Genomic DNA, 21837 nt, shown 5'->3' with positions numbered 1-21837 from the left:
ACATTGTTTGTAAATAATTTAAGTGACCCTCTCAGCACTTTCTAGTGCAAGTTGTCAAAACATTCCAGTCATGGATTTTTGGTTATATTTTTTAACCAAAGGGGGGCAGTAAAACATTACTGTACATGCCTCATACACAGGCCTTGTGCTTGAGCCCTATTTGAATACTCTATTAATGCATCCTTCCTTCTTTACCTCCTTCCTTCCTTCCTTCCTTGAAGTAATCACTGTCCTGACATGGTTTGTGGATTCTACATTTACATTTTTGCCATTTATAAGACGCTCTTATCCAGAGAGACTTACAGTGCATTCATCTAACAGTAAGCTAGCTTTTTACATTTATTTTAAATGTATTTAACCTTAAGTCAGTTAAGAACAAATTCTTATTTACAATGACTGCCTACCAAAAGGCAAAAGACCCCCTGCGGGGACGGTGGCTGGGATAAAATATATAACAAAATTTAAAAAAGAACATAGAAATATAGGACAAAACACACATCACGACAAGAGAGACAAAACAACAAAACAACACTACATAAAGAAAGATCTAAGACAACATAGCAAGGCAGCAACACATGACAAGACAGCATGGTAGCAACTATAGCTAGGTGAGACAACCACATATCACAGTCATAGTAAATACATTTTTCCTCAATAAAGAAGCTATCAGCAATGTCGGTGCTAGTAGTGCATGTTTTTATTTTTATTTTTTAAATCTTCTAGCTTTATCCCCAGCTGACATGGTCTTGGAGCTGGGACTGTTTAAAAGCCAAATGTCCTCATAATACACATATTACAGTCTAATCTGTTTACACAGCTTTAATAATGGACACACTTTGAAGTTCAAGGTGACGGCTGCCTGGTTAAACAGATAGGCCCTTTAATGTTGTTGCCTTTATGTCCCTCATTTAACCCTTTATGATTCATCCAATCCTGACAAACCACAATGACTGCCAACTGTCTGGTATGCATGCTTTAAAAGAACATACGGGAAGGTGGGGGCTTGAGTGGGGGGGTACTCTCTCTGTGTGTGAGAGCTAATTATCAAAATCCAGAAAAGAGCCGTTCAATTCTTCAACCACCTAAAAGGAAGCAATTCCCAAACCTTCCATAACAAAGCCATCAGCTACAGAGAAATAAACCTGGAGATAAACTTGCCCCCTAAGCAAGCTGGTCCTGGGTCTCTGTTCACAAACACAAACATGCCCCAGGACTGCAACAAAATTAGACCCAACCAAATCATGAGAAAAGAAAAATCTAATTACTTTAAACATTAGAAAGAATGTACTAAAAAAACAGAGCAAACTCGAATGCTATTTGGCCCTAAACAGAGAGTACACAGTGGCAGAATACCTGACCAATGTGACTGACCCAAAATTAAGGACATCTTTGATTATGTACAGGCTCAGTGAGCATAACCTTGCTATTGAGAAAGGCCTCTGAAGGCAGAGCTGGCTCTCAAGAGAAGACAGTCCATGTGCACACTGCCCACAATATGAGGTGGGAACTGAGCTGCATTTCCTAACCTCCTGCCAAATGTATGACCATATTAGAGAGAGAGATTTTCCTCAGATTACACAGACCCACAAAGAATTTGAAATTAAATCAAATTTTGATTAACCCCGATATCTATTGGTTGAAATACCAGTGTGCAATCACAGCAGCAACATTTGTGACCTGTTGCCACAAAAAAAGGGAAACCAGTGAAGAACAAACACCATTATAAATACAACCTATATTTATGTTTATTTATTTTCCCCTTTGCACTTTAACTATTTTCTAATCCTTACAACACTGTAGATACAAATAATATGACATTTGAAATCTATGTATTCTTTTGAATCTTTTGGAAGTGTAATGTTTACATTTATTTTGGTATTGCTTATTATCTATTTCACTTTCTTTGGCAATGTAAACATATGTTTCCCATGCCAATAAAGCCCTTAAATTGAATTGAGCAAAAGACCCTTTGAATTGAGGGGGGGGCAGAGGCAGAGGGAGAGGAGAGGTGAAACCACTAAAACCACTGAAATGACACCTCAATCAGGTAAAGTGAGAGAATGCCAAGATAGTGTGAACAACTTTCTAATATGCCCCAACTCACTTCCCTGTATTTCCCTAGAAAAGAGGTGCGGGACCTGGGAATGACAGTGGTGATCGATGCCAGGAAGAAACCTCCTCCCTCTTTCTTCTACAAAGCCCTACTGATGGTTCAGGTTAGGAAAATAAGAGCCATTCCTTTACATTAAGAGTCAACTGTCAAACTATAATCCATCTGCCGATCTAGATTCTGAGATAAAGAGTTGATAGTGGGGTGTCATACCATGAGTTATCTAGTTACAGGGTGTTAAAGGTCAGGAACAGTCTTGTGAAGGGAACCAGATTAAAGTATGATGACCAAAGTATGAAAAATGACAGTTGCTTCTACAGTATATTGATAAAGTTTGACCATAAAGTTACTTGTCCCTTCCCCCATGCCAAACACTTGGATTCATTTTAAAGAAGACAAGGTGACATCACCTTAACTGTCATTAATTAAGGTACACCAATGGCAAAATGATATTCGCTTACCTAATTGAAATAAGTACCGCCTTGTGAACAACATCAGAGAATTATTGGTTGCAGAGGGGTGTGGTTTATATAGCTAGATAGCTATTCTACTGGTGCAAAAATTTGACTGTAGGATGTCAGCCTTTGACTCGTTTCAGGAAACTAGGCGTATGTCGCGGGTTACTACTTCACAGGAGAGCCGTTTGAATGTAAATTTTTCTTTTAAATCAAAATGCGTTTTTTGGGGCAGAAATGCCTTCTGGAACATGTGAACTTTCATGTGCCTTAATAACAAACGTATATTTCATCTGTAAATACAAATACAATTGTTTAATTAAGAGCCTAGTTGGTTTTGCCACAGAAAAATAAAGAAACCTTCCTGCTACCCATGATTGGCTGAGTTAATTAGTGGGCTGGACATACCGAGAGATGAGTTTGGATTGGTCTGCCATATAGCATGCTTCTGTCTATTTGAGCTGGTCTGTATGTCTAGGTAATCCTCTCTAGCACAGCTTTTTTTTTAAATTGTATTGCGTAGTAAAACTGCATACGCCAAATGTGAAGTTAAAGTGTCCTGTTAGCTAACTAACGTTAGCTGGCTGGCTCACACGCTAACAGTACGTGTATGGTCTCCACTTTCTGGAGGACCGAGTTTTGAAATCAGTGGAATTTGAGTATGATAGCTAAGGAGATGGAGAAAACATGTCTCTGGATTACATCTCAAACTAAGGGCAACCATAGCATCCGACAGGAGATGCGTACATCAATGATGTACAAGGGTAAGATAGTCTAGCTAGCTACATTTTCAGATATTACACGTTTTTAATTTTGACAGAAAGTGGTTCAATTTCAAGTTAAAGTGTACTGTTAGAAAACTAACGTTAGCTGGCTGGCTCGCTAGCTAACGTTACTTGTAGGATCTTATTATTCATATCTCAGTCCTATTTACTTGACTAGTTATAGCCTAATGTTAGCTAGCTAACATGGAACCTGGTTGGTTAGCTACCTGCAGATTCTTGCAGGGTTGGGATTAGCGTTCATTGTTTACCTAGCTAGCTACATGTCTTAACAAAAGACTCTCGTCTGAGTGTGCCAGAGTGTAGAATAACTGATGAATTTACAAATGTTCAACACCTGTTGAATATGGCCGGTGTCAGTAAACGTCGGCAAAAAGGCGTAATTAAATTGTTGCAAGCAGCACAGTTACAGTCACCAATGCTCTGGATAACATGAAAACAGTCTAACCAGCTCTGCTAGGGCGAGTAAAATAGTCAGAGTGGGGTGTTCTCTCATTAAGTGTCTGGAAGTAGCTAGCAAACTACTATTAGCCAGTTAGCTTGGGTGCTTGACTGCCGTTGTGAAGTCAGAACGACCCTACTCCTCGGCCATAGCGTCCAGTGGTGGCTTGAATGCTCCGAAAGCAAAACACTGAATTTACGAACAGAAAATCTGATAGCACATTTGCAGTCACCAATGCTCTGGATAACACAACAGCCTAACCAGCTCTGGTAGGGTGAGTAATTTTCAGTGAGCTGTTTTCTCATTTGTGTCTGGAAGTAGCAAGCAAGTTTGGTTGCCTGACTACTTTTTATATTTAATTTTTAATTGTTGTATTATTATTATTATGAACAAAACAAATACAAAATCAAACTATATACAAACAAGAGATACATTTTGTTCAATTTGTTAGAAAGTTTTATGATACATATTGCTTTTTTGTTTTTACACTTACTGATCATTACAAAACAATATTTAAATTCTGTCTTAAACAATGCGAAGAGGGGTTTGTAAGTTGCCATCTTCATTTTATGGATAAAGAATCTGCCATGAAAAATAAACAAATTAACAATGAAAGTTAAATCAGGGTCCATATAATTTGGATCAAAATAAACATAATATTATAACAAACAAATATAATTAAAAGCTTACCCTGTTCATCTATGGCAAAGATACTTATATGCAATGTTCCCTCACATTTTCTGGGGCACTGAGCTAATTTCAGATATGCTGAGTGCAAACTTGAACATTGTAAAAATCTATGCAACTTCCAGCATGTGTTTCCTGTGAACACTGATGCTGTAACCGCTTTAAGTTACAGTTTTAACAGTGGTCAACTAGGCTCTGTGGCTATTTGATCATTATGTAAGCCTACCAGTGTAGCCTACCATCAAAAACAGTGGAGAAAATGCATTGCGTAACATTTTAACATGAAAATAGCTGTTCTATCATTCATCCTACAGTAGCAGCCAATGTGTGTTGTTCAATGTAGGCCTACATTCCATGAGACTTCTGGGGGAAAAATATGTAGGGTTTGACTTTAACCTGCTTATTCACTTGTCCCTCAGACAAGGAGGTGACTGAAAATGTTGTTGTGTTGTTTGAGAAAGAAACCACTTTGCAAAATAAAATGCATTATTATTCCCATACCATTATTACAAAGAATCAGACAAATTATGCTACCCTCTGCCTATTGGCTACTTAGCTTATTCGAGCCTGTCTCAAATTGACCCATTGAGACAAAAAAAGCTATTTACCTGACTAGCATTTCAAAGATAGAAATGCACACCTGTGGTGCTCTCGTAGGAAGCAATCATTCCCCAATTGATGACTATAAATTATGTATAGCTGGGCTAATAACTCGCCAACTAATTCAAATCAAATCAAATTGTATTTGTCACATGCACCGAATACAACAGTGAAATGCTAACTTACAAGCCCTTAACCAGCAATGCAGTTTTAAGAAAATACCTCAATTATGGTAAGAGATAAGAATAACAAATGATTAAAGAGCAGCAGTATATAATAATAGTGGGGCTATAAACAGGACGTACCGGTACAGAGTCAATGTGCGGGGGCAACGGTGTCGAGGTAATTGATGTAATATGTACACGTAGGTAGAGTTATTAAAGTGACTATGCATAGATAATAACAGAGAGTAGCAGCAGCTTTCCAGGGGGGGGGGGGGGCTTGGACCTAGACTTGGCGCTCCGGTACCGCATACCGTGCAGAAGCAGAGAGAACAGTCTATAACTAGGGTGGCTGGAGTCTTTGACAATTTTTGGGTCCTTCCTCTGACACCGCTTGGTATAGATGTTCTGGATAGCAGAAAGCTTGACCCCGGTGATGTACTGGGCCGTACGCACAACCCTCTGTAGTGCTTTGCGGTCGGAGACCGAGCAGTTGCCATACCTGGCGGTGATGCAACCCGTCAGGGTGCTCTCGATGGTGCAGCTGTAAAACCTTTTGAGGATCTGAGGACCCATGCCAAATCTTTTCAGTCGCCTGAGGGGGAATAGGTTTTGTCGTGCCCTCTTAACGACTGTCTTGGTGTGCTTGGACCATGTTTGTTGGTGATGGAGACACCAAGGAACTTGGAGCTCTCAACCTGCTCCACTACAGAATTTAGGTAGAACTGATTTAAGTTCCCTGCATTAAAGTCCCCGGCCACTAGGACTGGATGAGCGTTTTCCTGTTTGTTTATGACGTAATACAGCTCATTGAGTGTGGTTTTTGTGCCTAGCAAATGATATGAATAAAATGTGCACACGTGGCTACATGCAGCTCTCGCTTTGATCTCAAAACAAGCGCATCTACTCAGGACTGCTCATGCTGTAAACACAGTCCATTTCAAAGTGAATGGCACAGATCCATATGTGGCAATGGTCGAATTGCATATAAGCCTACTGCAGCTCTGATTGTTTATGCCGCATCGGTCTGTGTGTCAATACAATAGAATACTACTCTGAAGTGTTCTGCCTCCCACAAAATCTCTTGCATAGTTAGTTTGCATACTAAGTCTTGCATAGTTTGTTTTATTATATTGCATTGAAAGTGACTATTATTGCGTTCATTCGATCACAATTGTCCCAGTAAAGAGAAACGCTGATAGTTTTAACTGAAAGGGAAAAGTCTAGAAAGAGTGAAGTTCAATCTTGTGCTTCTCACTGGTCCTGATATTTTTTCTGTGCAGCTTAGAGGGAACATTGCTTATATGTTTCCCCTTTCATCTGTGTCTGGTGTAAGCTAGTTACTGCCTCGCTTGGTCTTCATGCAGCATGGAACAAAAGGGGGGGACTGGTCATTCAAAACTCTAACGCAGTTGTTAAATCAACACATCCATCAGTGCTGCTGTGAACAGCATTACTAGACATGCCAAACGGAAGATGTATAAACAATCTATATATAATTGATGCATTTCAATGTTTGAGTTGCTTTGTGTATCCCCAAATTTGCTTGAGATTACTTTACTGTGACAGTGTTCACTGCATCCAAGTTACTTGAAATAGTTGTTTCAAAGAGCTGTCAGTCAATATAAGCTCCCTGCCCGCTCAGCCTGTCTTTTCAAACTTCCTGGTAGTTAGCTTAGAGAGAAAAAGTACTTTTCATAATGACTGTTCAGGACCTTTAAAATGCAGTATGAAGTCATCTAGTTACCGGACGCTAAATTGCTAAACAACCAATCCGTCTGTACTGAAGAACAATCTATGCAAACATTTTTCAATGGACCCTATATTCATATTGCGTACATTGTGATGATCTGCAATGATGTCTTGTGCTGACATGTTTCCTTAATGGTCGTCTCCATAGGAACAAGCCCTGCATGCAGTCCGCATTGTGCTGATGCTAGTAGATAAAGAATCAAGCCCTCGCCCTGAAAGACACCCTGGACTACAGGTCAGAGGGCATACAGACACACATGCGCATGCACACACACCCATAATTCTGTTTTGCAAGACACCATGGATTTGTCTAAAGGGGGGGGGGGTCCTCCTCTTGTCTCCTCTCCTTCATATACACTATTCTGAAAGCAATACGAGGGATACTTCCTTTCCTCATTTTCAATCCTGCAATCTGGACTATTGAGACATGTCCACACAGAGTCCCTTGCTCTGTAATATGACTGACCCCTCCCCACATGCCTCCTGTCAATCAGATGGACATGGTGACTTCTCTGAAGGCCCTGCACAAGCTGGTGGAGGGACAACAGCTGACCTCTGATTTGGGCGGGACCTTCCCCTACAGCCACACTGATTGGCTGCAGTTTCATCAGGTGCAGTATAATATTTATAAATGGTTTCAACATATGTCATGGCCTCTTTAAATCATTTGTATGGTCAAGATTTCTAGTAGATTTCTAGTAAATCGGATATACAAGTGTCATCAAATTAATTTTAAATTGTTGTTGACAGATGTAGGATCTTATTTCGATCAACCTGTTGCAGGAGTACTGTCCTGCAAACCAGGAAATGTAAAACTTGTAGTGTCGTTGAGGTTTAAAAAGGCCTCTTAAGTTTATTAATTTCCACTAAGAAATTTCAGACTACGAAAATGTTTTAAATCAACCCCTACATGTCCATTAATTATAATCCACATAATAATTCAAATTTCCTGTTGTTGCAGGATTAGTCATCAAGGATCTTCTTAGGATAGTGGGCGAGTTTGGGCTTGTTTGCATAGCTGTTGTCATTGGTATTCCAAAGCATAAATCTCCCCCAATCTATTGCATTGATTTTGTTTTGAGTCTGGATCCTAAAATCTATTTTCTTAATCCGTTTCAGAAGCTAATTTCCTTTGTGACGGACTTGCAAGGGGCAGCCCATATACTACATAGAGCAATCAAGAAAATTGATGGCAATCCAAAAATGGACACCGCCCAGGTAGTTACAGTTTCATGAAGTAACTTAAATAAAACATTATTTTTTTTAGCTTTAGGTTGTTGTTGTTGTTGTTTTTTGTTCAGGACGTCCAGCTATCTATTCAAGATCAGAAGACCTCAATGAAAGAGGTACTGCAGGACATCCGATTGGTTACTTTACAGAGAGAAGGTGGGGCCATCCTGGCCAGAATGAGGAGGGAAGAGTTTCGATTTGCCAAGTCCGATGACTACAGGTATTGGTCTTCATCAAATTCATGATTTGTTGTGGATAACTGATGTGTAACACCCATACAATTGTGAAAGCCCTCCATGACACTGCCCAAGCTAAAACGGGCTATGTGGCAAGTGACCACAATTCATCCATCTCTATGGTATCAACCATCTAGGTGATGCCACGACAGCCATTTTGTGCCAGAACTCCATAAACCATCTATCATTGTGAAGTGGTGAGGACAGGAGTGAATGTTTGCTAACGTCCACCTCTTATTACAGTGACGCTTTGGAGTCAGTGACGGTCCTGTATAACCAGGTGGAGGAGAGTGTTCATACGCTGGTGATGAGGTCCAACGAGTCACTGCGGCACCTGGACTTCCTGCTCAAACTCAGGGAGGCGGAGTCAGATCTCGACACGGTAGGTCAGGAGGTTGCAACTTTACAGGACATTCAGATAGAAGTACAGTGTCTTCAGAAAGTATTCACACCCCTTCCCTTGACTTCTTCTACATTATTTTGTGTAATAGGCTTGATTTCAAAATGGACTAAATAGAGATTTTTCTGTCAACTGCCTACACATAATACCCCATAATGTCAAAGTGGAATTATGATTTTTTATATTTTTACAAATACGTTTAAAAATGAAAAGCTGAAATGTCTTGAGTCAATAAGTATTCAAACCCCTTTGTTATGATAAGCCTACATAATTTCAGGAGTAACAATTTGCATTTTGACATGTATTTTATTTAACCTTCATTTAACGAGGTTCTTATTTACAATGATGTCTTACCAAAAGGCAAAAGGCCTTCTGTGGGGACAAAACACATGGCAGCAACACATGACAACACAGTATATGTTGTGTTGCTACCATGCTGTCTTGTCATGTGCAGCTGCTATGCTATGTTATTGTCTTAGGTCTCTCTTTATGTAGTGTTGTGGTTTCTCTCTTGTCGTGATGTGAGTTTTTTCTTATAGATTTTATTTTATTTTATTTTTTTAAATCCCAGCCCTCGTCCCAAAGGAGGCCTTTTGCCTTTTGATATACCATCATTGTAAATAAGAGTTTGTTCTTAACTGACTTGCCTAGTTAAATAAAGGTTTAAATAAAATACAAATAAAAGCATGGCAACAACACCACATAACAACAACATGGTAGCAACACAACACAGCAGCAGCACAACATGGTAGCAGAACAAAACATGGTACGAACATTATTGGCACAGACAACAGCACAAAGGCAAGAAGGTAGAGACAACAATACATCACACGAAGCAGCCACAGCTGTCAGTTCCAGTCGCTAGCTGCGGCGAACGGAAAAGAGGAGCTCAACCAGTCACAAAATAATTTGCATGGACTCTGTGTGCAATAATAGTGTTTAACATGATTCTTGAATGACTACCTCATCTCTGAACCCCACACATGCAATTATCTGTAAGGTCCCTCAACATTGTAGTTACTCCACAATAGTAACCTAATTGATAGAGTAAGAAGAAGGAAGCCTGTACAGAATTAAAATATTCCAAAACATGCAATTTGACAGAGCTTGAAGAATAATTGGCAAATGTTGCACAATCCAGCTGTTAATCGCTGCCACAGGTGCTTCTACAAAGTATTGACTCGGGTGTGAATACTTATGTAAATTTCTGTATTTTATTTTCAATAGATCTTTACAAATGTCTAAAAACATGTTTTCACTTTGTCATTATGGGGTATTGTGTGTGGATTGGTGAGATTATATATATTTTCCATCCATTTTGAATTCACGCTGTAACACAACAAGATGTGGAATAAGTCAAGGGGTGTGAATTTGAAAGGAAACACTTTGAAGTTTGTGGAAATGTGAAATTAATGTAGGAGAATATAACACATTAGATTCCATCATCTTTGAAATGCAAGAGAATATAGAGGATTGCCACCAGACAGTAGCAGTGTGTGTGCCAAGTTTCAGATTGTTTCAGTGAAGCATTACATTACTACACTATATATATTGTATCAAGTCTGCCAGGAGTTTGTCCAATTAAGCCGAATTTGTCAATTTATACATTTTCAAGTACATAACTACAGAGAACATACATTTTTTATTACCATAGCATTTTTGTAAGTTTAGACACTCTAAGGAATGTCATACATGTTGGATAATTAGCTTCCCTACAGAAAAGACACTAACCTTCACACATCTAGATGGTCGGGCGGGGTGGGTGTGGAGCCAAAGACAGCAGGGCCTCAAACTGAAGAACCCAGTTCCTACATTTGAAAATAAAAATTGATTTTTATCAAACACAACCATGCTACCTGTTATCTCTGGCATAGCATGGCATTTTTCCAATGTAATAGCTACTGTAAATTGGACAAGGCAGTTAGATTAACATGCTCTCTGTAATATGCTTTCTGCCGATATAAGACATGTCTATGTCCTGGAAAGTTGGCTGTTACTTACAACGTCATTCTAGTCACATTAGCAACAACCTTCCCAGTTTAGGGAAACCAATCCCTTAGAGGTTAAATCAAGGGCACCTAAAATGATTGAAAGAAAACTAATACTCTATTCACGTAGGTCTGATTAGTATGCCTTATGATATATATTTTTCTATCTGAATGTGTACTTCATAGGCCAAGATGTGGTTTAATACAGAAGGAGAGCAACAGCTAAAGGTTTCCAACTCAACGGAGGACACCCTGGAGAGTGTGAGCAAAGCCCTTCAGCACTTTGGCTCCTTCCTCACTCAGGCCAAGGTACAGCTGGGTTGGGGTTAGACTGTTAATTAAGATTATGAGGTAAATTCAAGTCAATGATCGAAAATGTTTGTAAAACTCACAGAGTGGGCCTTTAAGGCCTTTAAGGGCTGATTCCTTCGTTGAGATCTATAGATGTGATTCACATTTCTCTGCTGACCCCCTATTGTCCTTAGTGGAGGCTATTCACAAAGGTCTGGTTTATATAGAAACAGTTTTACTAGTCGGAAGTTTACATACACCTTAGCCAAATACATTTAAACTCAGTTTTTCACAATTCTTGACATTTAATCCTAGTAAAAATGCCCTGTCTTAGGTCAGTTAGTTACACCACTTGATTTTAAGAATGAGAAATGTCAGAATAATAGCAGAGAAATGTCATGTTCTGACCTTAGTTCTTTTGTTATGTCTTTGTTTTAGTATGGTCAGGGCGTGAGTTGGGTGGGTTGCCTATGTTCGTTTTTCTACGATTTGGTATTTCTGTGTTTGGCCTGGTATGGTTCTCAGTCAGAGGCAGCTGTCAATTGTTGTCCCTGGTTGAGATCCATACTTAGGCAGCCTGTTTTCACCCTTGAGTTGTGGGTGATTATTTTCTGTTGAGTGTTTGTATTCTGCACCAGACAGAACTGTTTCGGTTTCGTTCGTTCACTTTGTTGTTTTTGTTCAGTGTTCAATTTCATTATTAAAAATTATGAACACTTACCACGCTGCGCATTGGTCCTCACCTTCTTCCACCAACAATGGTCGTTACAGGAAAATGATTTACTTCAGCATTGAATTATTTCATCATGTTCCCAGTTTGTCAGAGGTTTACATACACTCAATTAGTATTTTGTAGCATTGCCTTTAAATTGTTTTACTTGGGTCAAACGTTTCGGGTAGCCTTTCACAAGCTTCCCTCAATAAGTTGGGCGAATTTTGGCCCATTCGTCCTGACAGAGCTGGTGTAACTGAGTCAGGTTTATAGGCCTCCTTGCTCACACATGCCTTTTAAGTTCTGCCCACAAATTGTCTATAGGATTGAGGTCAAGGCTTTGATGTCCACTCCAATACCTTGACTTTGTTGACTTTGTTGCCGGATTATTTGCAAACTGTAGTCTGTATTTCTTTTGGCGGTTTTAGAGCAGTGGCTTCTTCCTTGCTGAGCGGCCTTTCAGGTTATGTCGATATAGGACTCGTTTTAATGTGGATATACAGTGGGGAGAACAAGAATTTGATACACTGACAATCAATTTTGCATGTTTTCCTACTTAAGTATGTAGAGGTCTGTAATTTGAAGGTACACTTCAACTGGGAGAGACAGAATCTAAAACAAAAATCCAGAAAATCACATTGTATGTTTTTTTAAAGTAATTGATTTGCATTTTATTGCATGGCATAAGTATTTGATACATCACAAAAGCAGAACTAAATATGTGGTACAGAAACCTTTGTTTGCAATTGCAGAGATCATACATTTCCTGTAGTTCTTGACCAGGTTTGCACACACTGCAGCAGGGATTTTGGCCAAGTCCTCCATGCAGACCTCCAGATCCTTCAGGTTTCGGGGCTGTCGCTGGGCAATACAGACTTTCAGCTCCCTCCAAAGATGTTCTATTGGCCACTCCAGGACCTTGAGATGCTTCTTAATAAGGAGGCACTCCTTAGTTGCTCTGGCTGTGTGTTACGGGTTGTTGTCATGCTGGAAGACCCAGCCACGACCCATCTTCAATGCTCTTACTGAGGGAAGGAGGTTGTTGGCCAAGATCTCGATATACATGGCCCCATCCATCCTCCCCTCAATACGGTGCAGTCGTCCTGTCCCCTTTGCAGAAAATAATCCTCAAAGAATGATCTTTCCACCTCCATTCTTCACGGTTGGGATAATGTTCTTTGGGGTTGTACTCATCCTTCTTCTTCCTCCAAACACAGCGAGTGGAGTTTAGACCAAATAGCTCTATTTGTGTCTCATCAGACCACAGGACCTTCTCCCATTCCTCCTCTGGATCATACAGATGGTCATTGGCAAACAGACAGGCCTGGACATGCGCTGGCTTGAGCAGGGGGACCTTGTGTGCGCTGCAGGATTTTAATCCATGACAGAGTAGTGTGTTACTAATGGTTTTCTTTGAGACTGTGGTCCCAGCTCTCTTCAGGTCATTGACCAGGTCCTGTCGTGTCGTTCTGGGCTGATCCCTCACCTTCCTCATGATCATTGATGCCCCACGAGGTGAGATCTTGCATGGAGCCCCAGACCGAGGGTGATTGTCCGTCATCTTGAACTTCTTCCATTTTCTAATAATTGCGCCAACAGTTGTTGCCTTCTCACCAAGCTGCTTGCCTATTGTCCTGTAGCCCATCCCAGCCTTGTGCAGGTCTACAATGTTTTCCCTGATGTCCTTACACAGCTCTCTAGTCTTGGCCATTGTGGAGAGGTTGGAGACTGTTTGATTGAGTGTGTGGACAGGAGTCTTTTATACAGGTAATGAATTCAAACAGGTGCAGTTAATATGGGTAATGAGTGGAGAACAGGAGGGCTTCTTAAAGAAAAACTAACAGGTCTGAGAGAGCCGGAATTCTTACTGGTTGGTAGGTAGGTGATCAAATACTTATGTCATGCAATAAAATGCACATTAATTACTTAGAAATCATACAATGTGATTTTCTGGATTTTTGTTTTATATTCCGTCTCTCAGAGTTGAAGTTTACCTATGATAAAAATGACAGACCTACATGCTTTGTAAGTAGGAAAACCTGCGAAATCGACAGTGTATCAAATACTTGTTCTCCCCACTGTAGATACCTTTGTACCTGTTTCCTCCATCATCTTCATGAGGTCCTTTGCTGTTGTTCTGGGATTGATTTGCACTTTTCACACCGAAATACATTAATCTCTCGGAGACAAAACACATCTCCTTCCTGAGTAGTATGACGGCTGCGTGGTCCCATTGTGTTTATACTTGCGTACTATTGTTTGTACTGATGAACATGGTACCTTCAGGTGTTTGGAAACTGCTCTGAAGGATGAACCAGACCAGTGGAGGTCTACAATTTGTTTTCTGAGGGCTTGGCTGATTTATTTAAATTTTCCCATGATGTCAAGCAAAGAGGCACTGAGTTTGAAGGTAGGCCTTGAAATACATCGACAGGTAAACCTCCAATTGTGTAAGGGGTGCGGAACTGGTGGCAGGGATGTCAGACGCAGGAGAGCAGAACTAGGTAATAGCCGGAGCAGTTTAATACAAAAACCCAACAGCATAAAGAAATAACCAATATGGGCACAAAATCCAACGCGCACCAGTAATCATGTGCACAAGCACTTACAACAAACAATTCAAAGACATGGGGGGAACAGAGGGTTAAATACACAACACTTAATGAGGGAAATGAGAACCAGATGTGTAGGAAAACAAGACAAAACAAATGGAAAATGAAAAGTGGATTATGGATGGCTAGATGACCAGTGACGCCGACCGCTGAATGCAGCCCGAACAAGGAGAGGAACGTCTACGGTGGAAGACATGACAAATTGACAAAATTATGTCAATTAGCCTATCAGAAGCTTCTAAAGCATGGCATCATTTTCTGGAATTTTCCAAAGCTGTTTAAAGGCACCGTCAACTTAGTGTATGTAAACTTTTGACCCACTGGAATTGTGATACAGTGAATTATAAGTGGAATAATCTGTCTATAAACAATTGTTGGAAAGATTACTTGTGTCATGCACAAAGTAGAGTTTTAATGACTCCAACCTAAGTATATATTAACTTCCGACTTCAACTGTATGTAGGCCTTATCTCAAGTTAAGATTTGACTCTGAAGAGAGGAAAAACTACATTCAATACATCCAGATGAGCCAGGTTAATAAATTCCATCTCTTTTTTCATAGATGTATGTTTCTTCGACCGGTTTATTTTGAGATATCCATTTCATAATTTATTTCCTCTTACACCACAGCTGCAAAGAAAAACACAGTTGGAGCATATTTCCTCAGAATAAATAATGAAAAACCTATTCATCACAATGAATTGCGCTTATCAGATCTTACTCAATGTGCAGATGGGGAGGAAAAGCAGGAGTTGAAGGAATTTAAATCTTTGTTATTCATCATAGGAGAAAAAACAGCAGACCTTGACACTGATGATGGAGGTTGAGAAGATTCTGGGTCCCAACAACTCTAACACTGAGATGGAGGTTTTTCGGACCGTGATGAACACTTTCAAATCCTATATGGCCGACTTTCTGTTACGAGCGGAGAAAAGGCATACCGAGCTTGACAACATGGTGTGTGTCTATCGCTTCTGTGAACAGGTTAGTCGAGCAATACCCTGGTTCTTTCAAAACCTCTTCTCTTTTTACTCTTTTATTGCTTCCTTTCAGCCTTCATTCTGGACCAAGTCCACTTACATTTCAGTCAGCTTCAGCATATGTATTACACTTTGATGGAGGACTGACAGGAATCAAAATTGAATTGATTCTAACTCCGTGTCATTTCTCCCACGATATTACTTTTACCATCACCACCACCATGTTTCTATGTTGTAAATCATATCATGTATGAACTGAAGGAAGGAAGGATAAATGCATTTATGGACATTTCCCCCTCTTTAACCCCTAGCCAGTCATCAATCCCTCCCATCAATCTTTTCTGAACTCCAACTTCTCATCCAAGTAATACACAACAAAAATACTTAACTTCTAACACTTCTGAAATAACACTATGACACTAACAAATCTGCTCTCTGTATTGTTTCCTGTAGGTTGCTTCCCTAGCCAAGGAATGCAGGCAATATCTTGAGCAGATAGAGACAGGGTGTTACCCTGCCAAAGCCAATCTAAGTACACTTAAGACCTACAAGGAGAGATTGGGTGACTGCTTCTCTGCTCGACACTTCCAGACTGTGAAAGCCAAAGCCTACAGTGCGAGGGGCTCTGGGGGGATGAGGCTGTGGAATGCAGCCTGGATCCAGTGCCAAGAAGTCAGCCAGCGGCTGGGGGAGAGATTGCAACGGCGCGGAGGAGCAGCCGACAAAGACCAGCAGCAGCCCACAGCTGGCGGAGCTCAAGTGAAGAGCAGGGAGCTAGAAGCGGGAAAGGAGAGTGAAGAGGAGAAGGAGGAGGGGGCCACTTGCTCCCTCGCTCCGGCCTCAACTTCCCCTCCAGGGGTGGCCGATAACTCGGGGAGGGCCTCTCAGGACCAGATGGAGAGCAATGAAAGCAATACTAGGGACAGCGCTCACATCACATGTTTTAACCTCCCTTTCAAAGCGGACTCGAAAGGGGGCAAAGGAGCCAAAGAAGTGTCCCAGTCACCGAAATCCCCAGGCAAAGAGGGGAAACTGATGCCAGTGGTGCCTCAAGATGGAGGAGGTGGACCAGGGAGGCGCCTCAGCGAGGCGGACCTCAAGAGGGGGGATCCGAAGTGTGAGGCGTTTCCATGGAAACACAGTGCCTTGGGGCGATCACTGAGTGAGGGTTCCTGTATGAGCTCTCTCCTGTACTCAGAGTGTGGCTCCTCCCCCTTATCGGCAAGGCACTCCCATAGCCGGCACCTAGTAGTGGCACTGCAGTCACCCCAAAACCCTTATGATATCTCCCGTAATGGAAGTTTCTGCTCTGGCCACTCCTGCTGTAAGTCAAATGGGGATAGGGAAGGTGGTGACCCCATACAGGTGTCTTCAGTGTCCTTGACTGACCCTAGTGGTGACAAGACACAAGAAGCCTCGTCATTAGCCGACACACAAGCTAAAGAAAATGACAGCAATGTCCTGTGAGTGATGCACCTCCTCCTTCTCAACAGCTATCAGAAAAATGTTTTCCCAGAAATACTCAGCATAGATGCGATACAGAGGTCAATGCAACGCAGTGGGGGATAGAAGAAGGATACCGGCTTGGCGCACGTCCAACAAATCTGCTCTTGCGCTCTTAAAATCCATCATGACGGATTTATTGTAACAGGCCCACAATGTGGTTACGAAAGTCTGATTTGGGTGTATTTGGCTATTTTTGCTGCATAACATTTAGAAGCAGTCCCTTTTCAGGTTTAGAAGAAGTGACTGCTAAATGCTAACTCCTGTTCGTATAATCTGGTAGCATAGAGAAATCAGAGGTGTTAGTCAAAGTCATTTTTAACTGTAATGGAGTTGATTGGTAATGTGGACATGAGCATGTATTCGGTTTGACATCCATACAAGCATTACACTCCGATTTTTACCTCAACATGGTGTGACATACACATTTTAACAATAGCCTAAATGTAGGCTAAATTTGCTGGTGGACAATGAGGAGATTCGGGATCTTTTCCTCACTGCATCATTCCCCTACGCGTTTCCATGGCATTTCCATTGTTTTGGTCGAGTTCCATTGACCTCTTTACAGCAGCTATGCCATTAGTCACACAAGCTATTATCAATCTGTAATTGTTATGGGAATGGGTTTATGGGAAATACGTCTTAAATAAACAAATGAGTGACAAAGGACATTTACAGCATCCAGTGTTAGTAGAAATGCATCATCGAGATGGTTTCTCTTTGGGTCTTTGTTAGATTTCAGATTAAGATTAGTTGCCTGTAATCTTTACAATAACTACATACTGCACAGCAAGCGGTACCGGAATGCCAAGTCTTGGTCCAAGAGGCTTCTAAACAGTTTTTACCCCCAAGCCATAAGACTCCTGAACATCTCATCAAATGGCTACCCATACTATTTGCTTTGCCCCCCCCCCCTCCCTTTACACTGCTCCTACTCTCTGTTATTATCTATGCATAGGCACTTTAATAACTCTACCTACATGTACGTATTACCTCAATTACCTCAACTAACCAGTGCCTCCGCACATTAACTCTGGACCGGTACCCCCTGTATATAGCCTATAATTTTACTGCTACTCTTTAATTATTTGTTACTTGTATTTCTTATTTGTTTAGGTATTTTTCTTAAAACTGCATTGGGTGAAGGTAAGGGGTCAATTAGAGAAAGCAGTGTCCAAATTCCTCCTCTATTAAAATTCCCAATTTCCTGTTTCCTGTGTGGACAGGAAGTTGCAGAGGATCATGGAGGAGCTGTTGTTGACTGAGAGGGAGTATGTACGATCTCTAGGCTACGTACGAGAGCACTACTTCCCTGAGCTGGAGAGGCTTGATGTGCCTCAGGACCTAAGGGGCCAGGGGGGGAACATTTTCGGCAACCTGGAGAAGCTCCATGACTTCCACCGCCATCACTTTCTGAAAGAGCTGGAGGGCTGCCTCCGAGAACCCTTCAGAGTCGGACGCTGCTTCCTACGACATGTGGGTTCACATGGTTACAAACCTTAACCGTGTAATAACTAAACCTAACTTGAAAGGGATATTTCAATATTTTGTTCATAAATCCACTGTTAATACAATCCCAAAAGTCAGCAGTCAAGTTTTCAAAAGCGTTTTTACTACAGAGCAAAAACTCTGAGGATGCACTGTATTTGGTATAACAGTATTTAGTAACACTCTATTTATTAACACTGGTATAACAGTATTTAGTAACACTGGTATAACAGTTTAAGTGAAGGATAACAGTATTTAGCACCCTTTCCAGGGTAGTGTCCTCATCACTTCACAGAGAAGTTCAAATAGACCGTTAGTAACACTGGTATAACAGTATTTATTAACACTGGTATAACAGTATTTAGTAACACTGGTATAACAGTATTTATTAACACTGGTATAACAGTATTTAGTAACACTGGTCTAACACTATTTAGTAACACTGGTATTACAGTATTTACTAACACTGGTATAGCAGTATTTAGTAACACTGGTATAACAGTATTTAGTATGACAGTATTTATTAACACTGGCATAACAGTATTTAGTAACACTGGTATAACAGTATTTAGTAACACTGGTATAACAGTATTTAGTAACACTGGTATAACAGTATTTAGTAACACTGGTATAACTATTTATTAACACTGGTATAAGAGTATTTAGTAACACTGGTATAACAGTATTTAGTAACACTGGTATAACAGTATTTAGTAACACTGGTATAACAGTATTTATTAACACTGGTATAACAGTATTTATTAACACTGGTAACAGTAAGTAACACTGTACACTTATAACAGTATTTAGTAACACTGGTATAACAGTATTTAACACTGTATACACACTGATATAACAGTATTTAGTAACACTGGTATAACAGTATTTAGTAACACTGGTATAACAGTATTTAGGTATAACAGTATTTAGTAACACTGGTATAACAGTATTTATTAACACTGGTATAACAGTATTTAGTAACACTGGTATAACAGTATTTAGTAACACTGGTATAACAGTATTTAACACTGGTAAACACTGATAACAGTATTTAGTAACACTGGTACACTGGTATAACAGAATTTATTAACACTGGTATAACAGTATTTAGTAACACTGGTACACTGGTATAACAGAATTTATTAACACTGGTATAACAGCATTTAGTAACACTGGTATAACAGTATTTAGTAACACTGGTATAACAGTATTTAGTAACACTGGTATAACAGTATTTAGTAACACTGGTATAACAGTATTTAGTAACACTGGTATAACAGTATTTAGTAACACTGGTATAACAGTATTTAGTAACACTGGTATAACAGTATTTAGTAACACTGGTATAACAGTATTTAGTAACACTGGTATAACAGTATTTAGTAACACTGGTATAACAGTATTTATAACACTGGTATAACAGTATTTAGTAACACTGGTATAACAGTATTTAACACTGGTATAACAGTATTTAGTAACACTGGTATAACAGTATTTATTAACACTGGTATAACAGTATTTATTAACACTGGTATAACAGTATTTAGTAACACTGGTATAACAGTATTTAGTAACACTGGTATAACAGTATTTAGTAACACTGGTATAACAGTATTTAGTAACACTACACTGGTATAACAGTATTTAGTAACACAGTATTTAGTAACATTAGTATAACAGTATTTAGTAACACTGGTATAACAGTATTTAGTAACACTGGTATAACAGTATTTAGGTAACAGTATTTAGTAACACTGGTACACTGGTATAACAGTATTTATTTAGTAACACTTATAACAGTATAACAGTATAACAGTTAGTAACACTGGTATAAACAGTATTTAAACATTCGTAACACTATAACAGTATTTAGTAACACTGGTATAACAGTATTTAGTAACACTGGTACACTGGTATAACAGTATTTAGTAACACTGGTATAACAGTATTTAGTAACACTGGTATAACAGTATTTAGTAACACTGGTACACTGGTATAACAGTATTTAGTAACACTGGTATAACAGTATTTAGTAACACTGGTACACTGGTATAACAGTATTTCGTAACACTGGTATAACAGTATTTAGTAACACTGGTACACTGGTATAACAGTATTTAGTAACACTGGTATAACAGTATTTAGTAACACTGGTATAACAGTATTTAGTAACATTAGTATAACAGTATTTAGTAACACTGGTATAACAGTATTTAGTAACACTGGTACACTGGTATAACAGTATTTAGTAACACTGGTATAACAGTATTTAGTAACACTGGTATAACAGTATTTAGTAACACTGGTATAACAGTATATAACACTGGTATAGTAACAGTATTTAGTATAACAGTATTTAGTAACACTGGTACACTGGTATAACAGTATTTAGTAACATGGTATAACAGTATTTAGTAACATTGTATAACAGTATTTAGTATAACAGTATTTAGTAACTGGTATAACAGTATTTCGTAACACTGGTATAACAGTATTTAGTAACACTGGTACACTGGTATAACAGTATTTAGTAACACTGGTACACTGGTATAACAGTATTTCGTATAACAGTATTTAGTAACACTGGTACACTGGTATAACAGTATTTCGTAACACTGGTATAACAGTATTTAGTAACATTAGTATAACAGTATTTAGTAACATTAGTATAACAGTATTTAGTAACATTAGTATAACAGTATTTAGTAACATTAGTATAACAGTATTTAGTAACACTGGTACACTGGTATAACAGTATTTCGTAACACTGGTATAACAGTATAAACAGAGTAAACATTGGTATAACAGTATTTAGTAACATTAACAGTATTTAGTAACATTAGTATAACAGTATTTAGTAACACTGGTATAACAGTATTTAGTAACACTGGTATAACAGTATTTAGTAACACTGGTATAACAGTATTTAGTAACACAGTATTTAGTAACATTATAACAGTATTTAGTAACATTAGTATAACAGTATTTAGTATAATAACAGTATTTAGTAACATTAGTATAACAGTATTTATTTAGTAACACTGGTATAACAGTATTTAGTAACACTGGTATAACAGTATTTAGTAACACTTATAACAGTATAACATTATTTAGTAAACACTGATATAACATTATTTATTTAGTAACACAGTATTTAGTAACACTGATATAACAGTATTTAGTAACACTGGTATAACAGTATTTAGTAACACTGGTATAACAGTATTTAGTATTTAGTAACACTGATATAACAGTATTTAGTAACACTGGTATAACAGTATTTAGTAACACTGATATAACAGTATTTAGTAACACTGGTATAACAGTATTTAGTAACACTGGTATAACAGTATTTAGTAACACTGGTATAACAGTATTTAGTAACACTGATATAACATTATTTAGTAA

General features: G+C 39.1%; 1 protein-coding gene across 3 annotated transcripts in view; it reads left to right on the top strand.

Moving 5' to 3' along the window:
- Positions 1 to 21837, top strand: part of quo (quattro) — a 71659-nt gene that overhangs the window by 34444 nt on the left and 15378 nt on the right. For 2 of the 3 annotated variants that reach the window (XM_064967682.1, XM_064967684.1), the window contains exons 6-15: positions 2123 to 2216; positions 7138 to 7224; positions 7484 to 7600; positions 8109 to 8207; positions 8291 to 8439; positions 8699 to 8837; positions 11030 to 11152; positions 15245 to 15442; positions 15892 to 16901; positions 18168 to 18417. In XM_064967682.1, coding sequence (XP_064823754.1) covers positions 2123 to 2216; positions 7138 to 7224; positions 7484 to 7600; positions 8109 to 8207; positions 8291 to 8439; positions 8699 to 8837; positions 11030 to 11152; positions 15245 to 15442; positions 15892 to 16901; positions 18168 to 18417 — 2266 coding nt within the window. The remainder of the gene's footprint in view (positions 1 to 2122; positions 2217 to 7137; positions 7225 to 7483; positions 7601 to 8108; positions 8208 to 8290; positions 8440 to 8698; positions 8838 to 11029; positions 11153 to 15244; positions 15443 to 15891; positions 16902 to 18167; positions 18418 to 21837) is intronic. The other variant, XM_064967683.1, reaches the window with a different exon arrangement.

This window comes from Oncorhynchus masou, chromosome 6 (assembly GCF_036934945.1).
Source record: "Oncorhynchus masou masou isolate Uvic2021 chromosome 6, UVic_Omas_1.1, whole genome shotgun sequence".
Taxonomy (NCBI): domain Eukaryota; kingdom Metazoa; phylum Chordata; class Actinopteri; order Salmoniformes; family Salmonidae; genus Oncorhynchus; species Oncorhynchus masou.
Note: the sequence above shows the minus strand (reverse complement) of the source record. Positions and strands in the feature narration are given on the sequence as shown.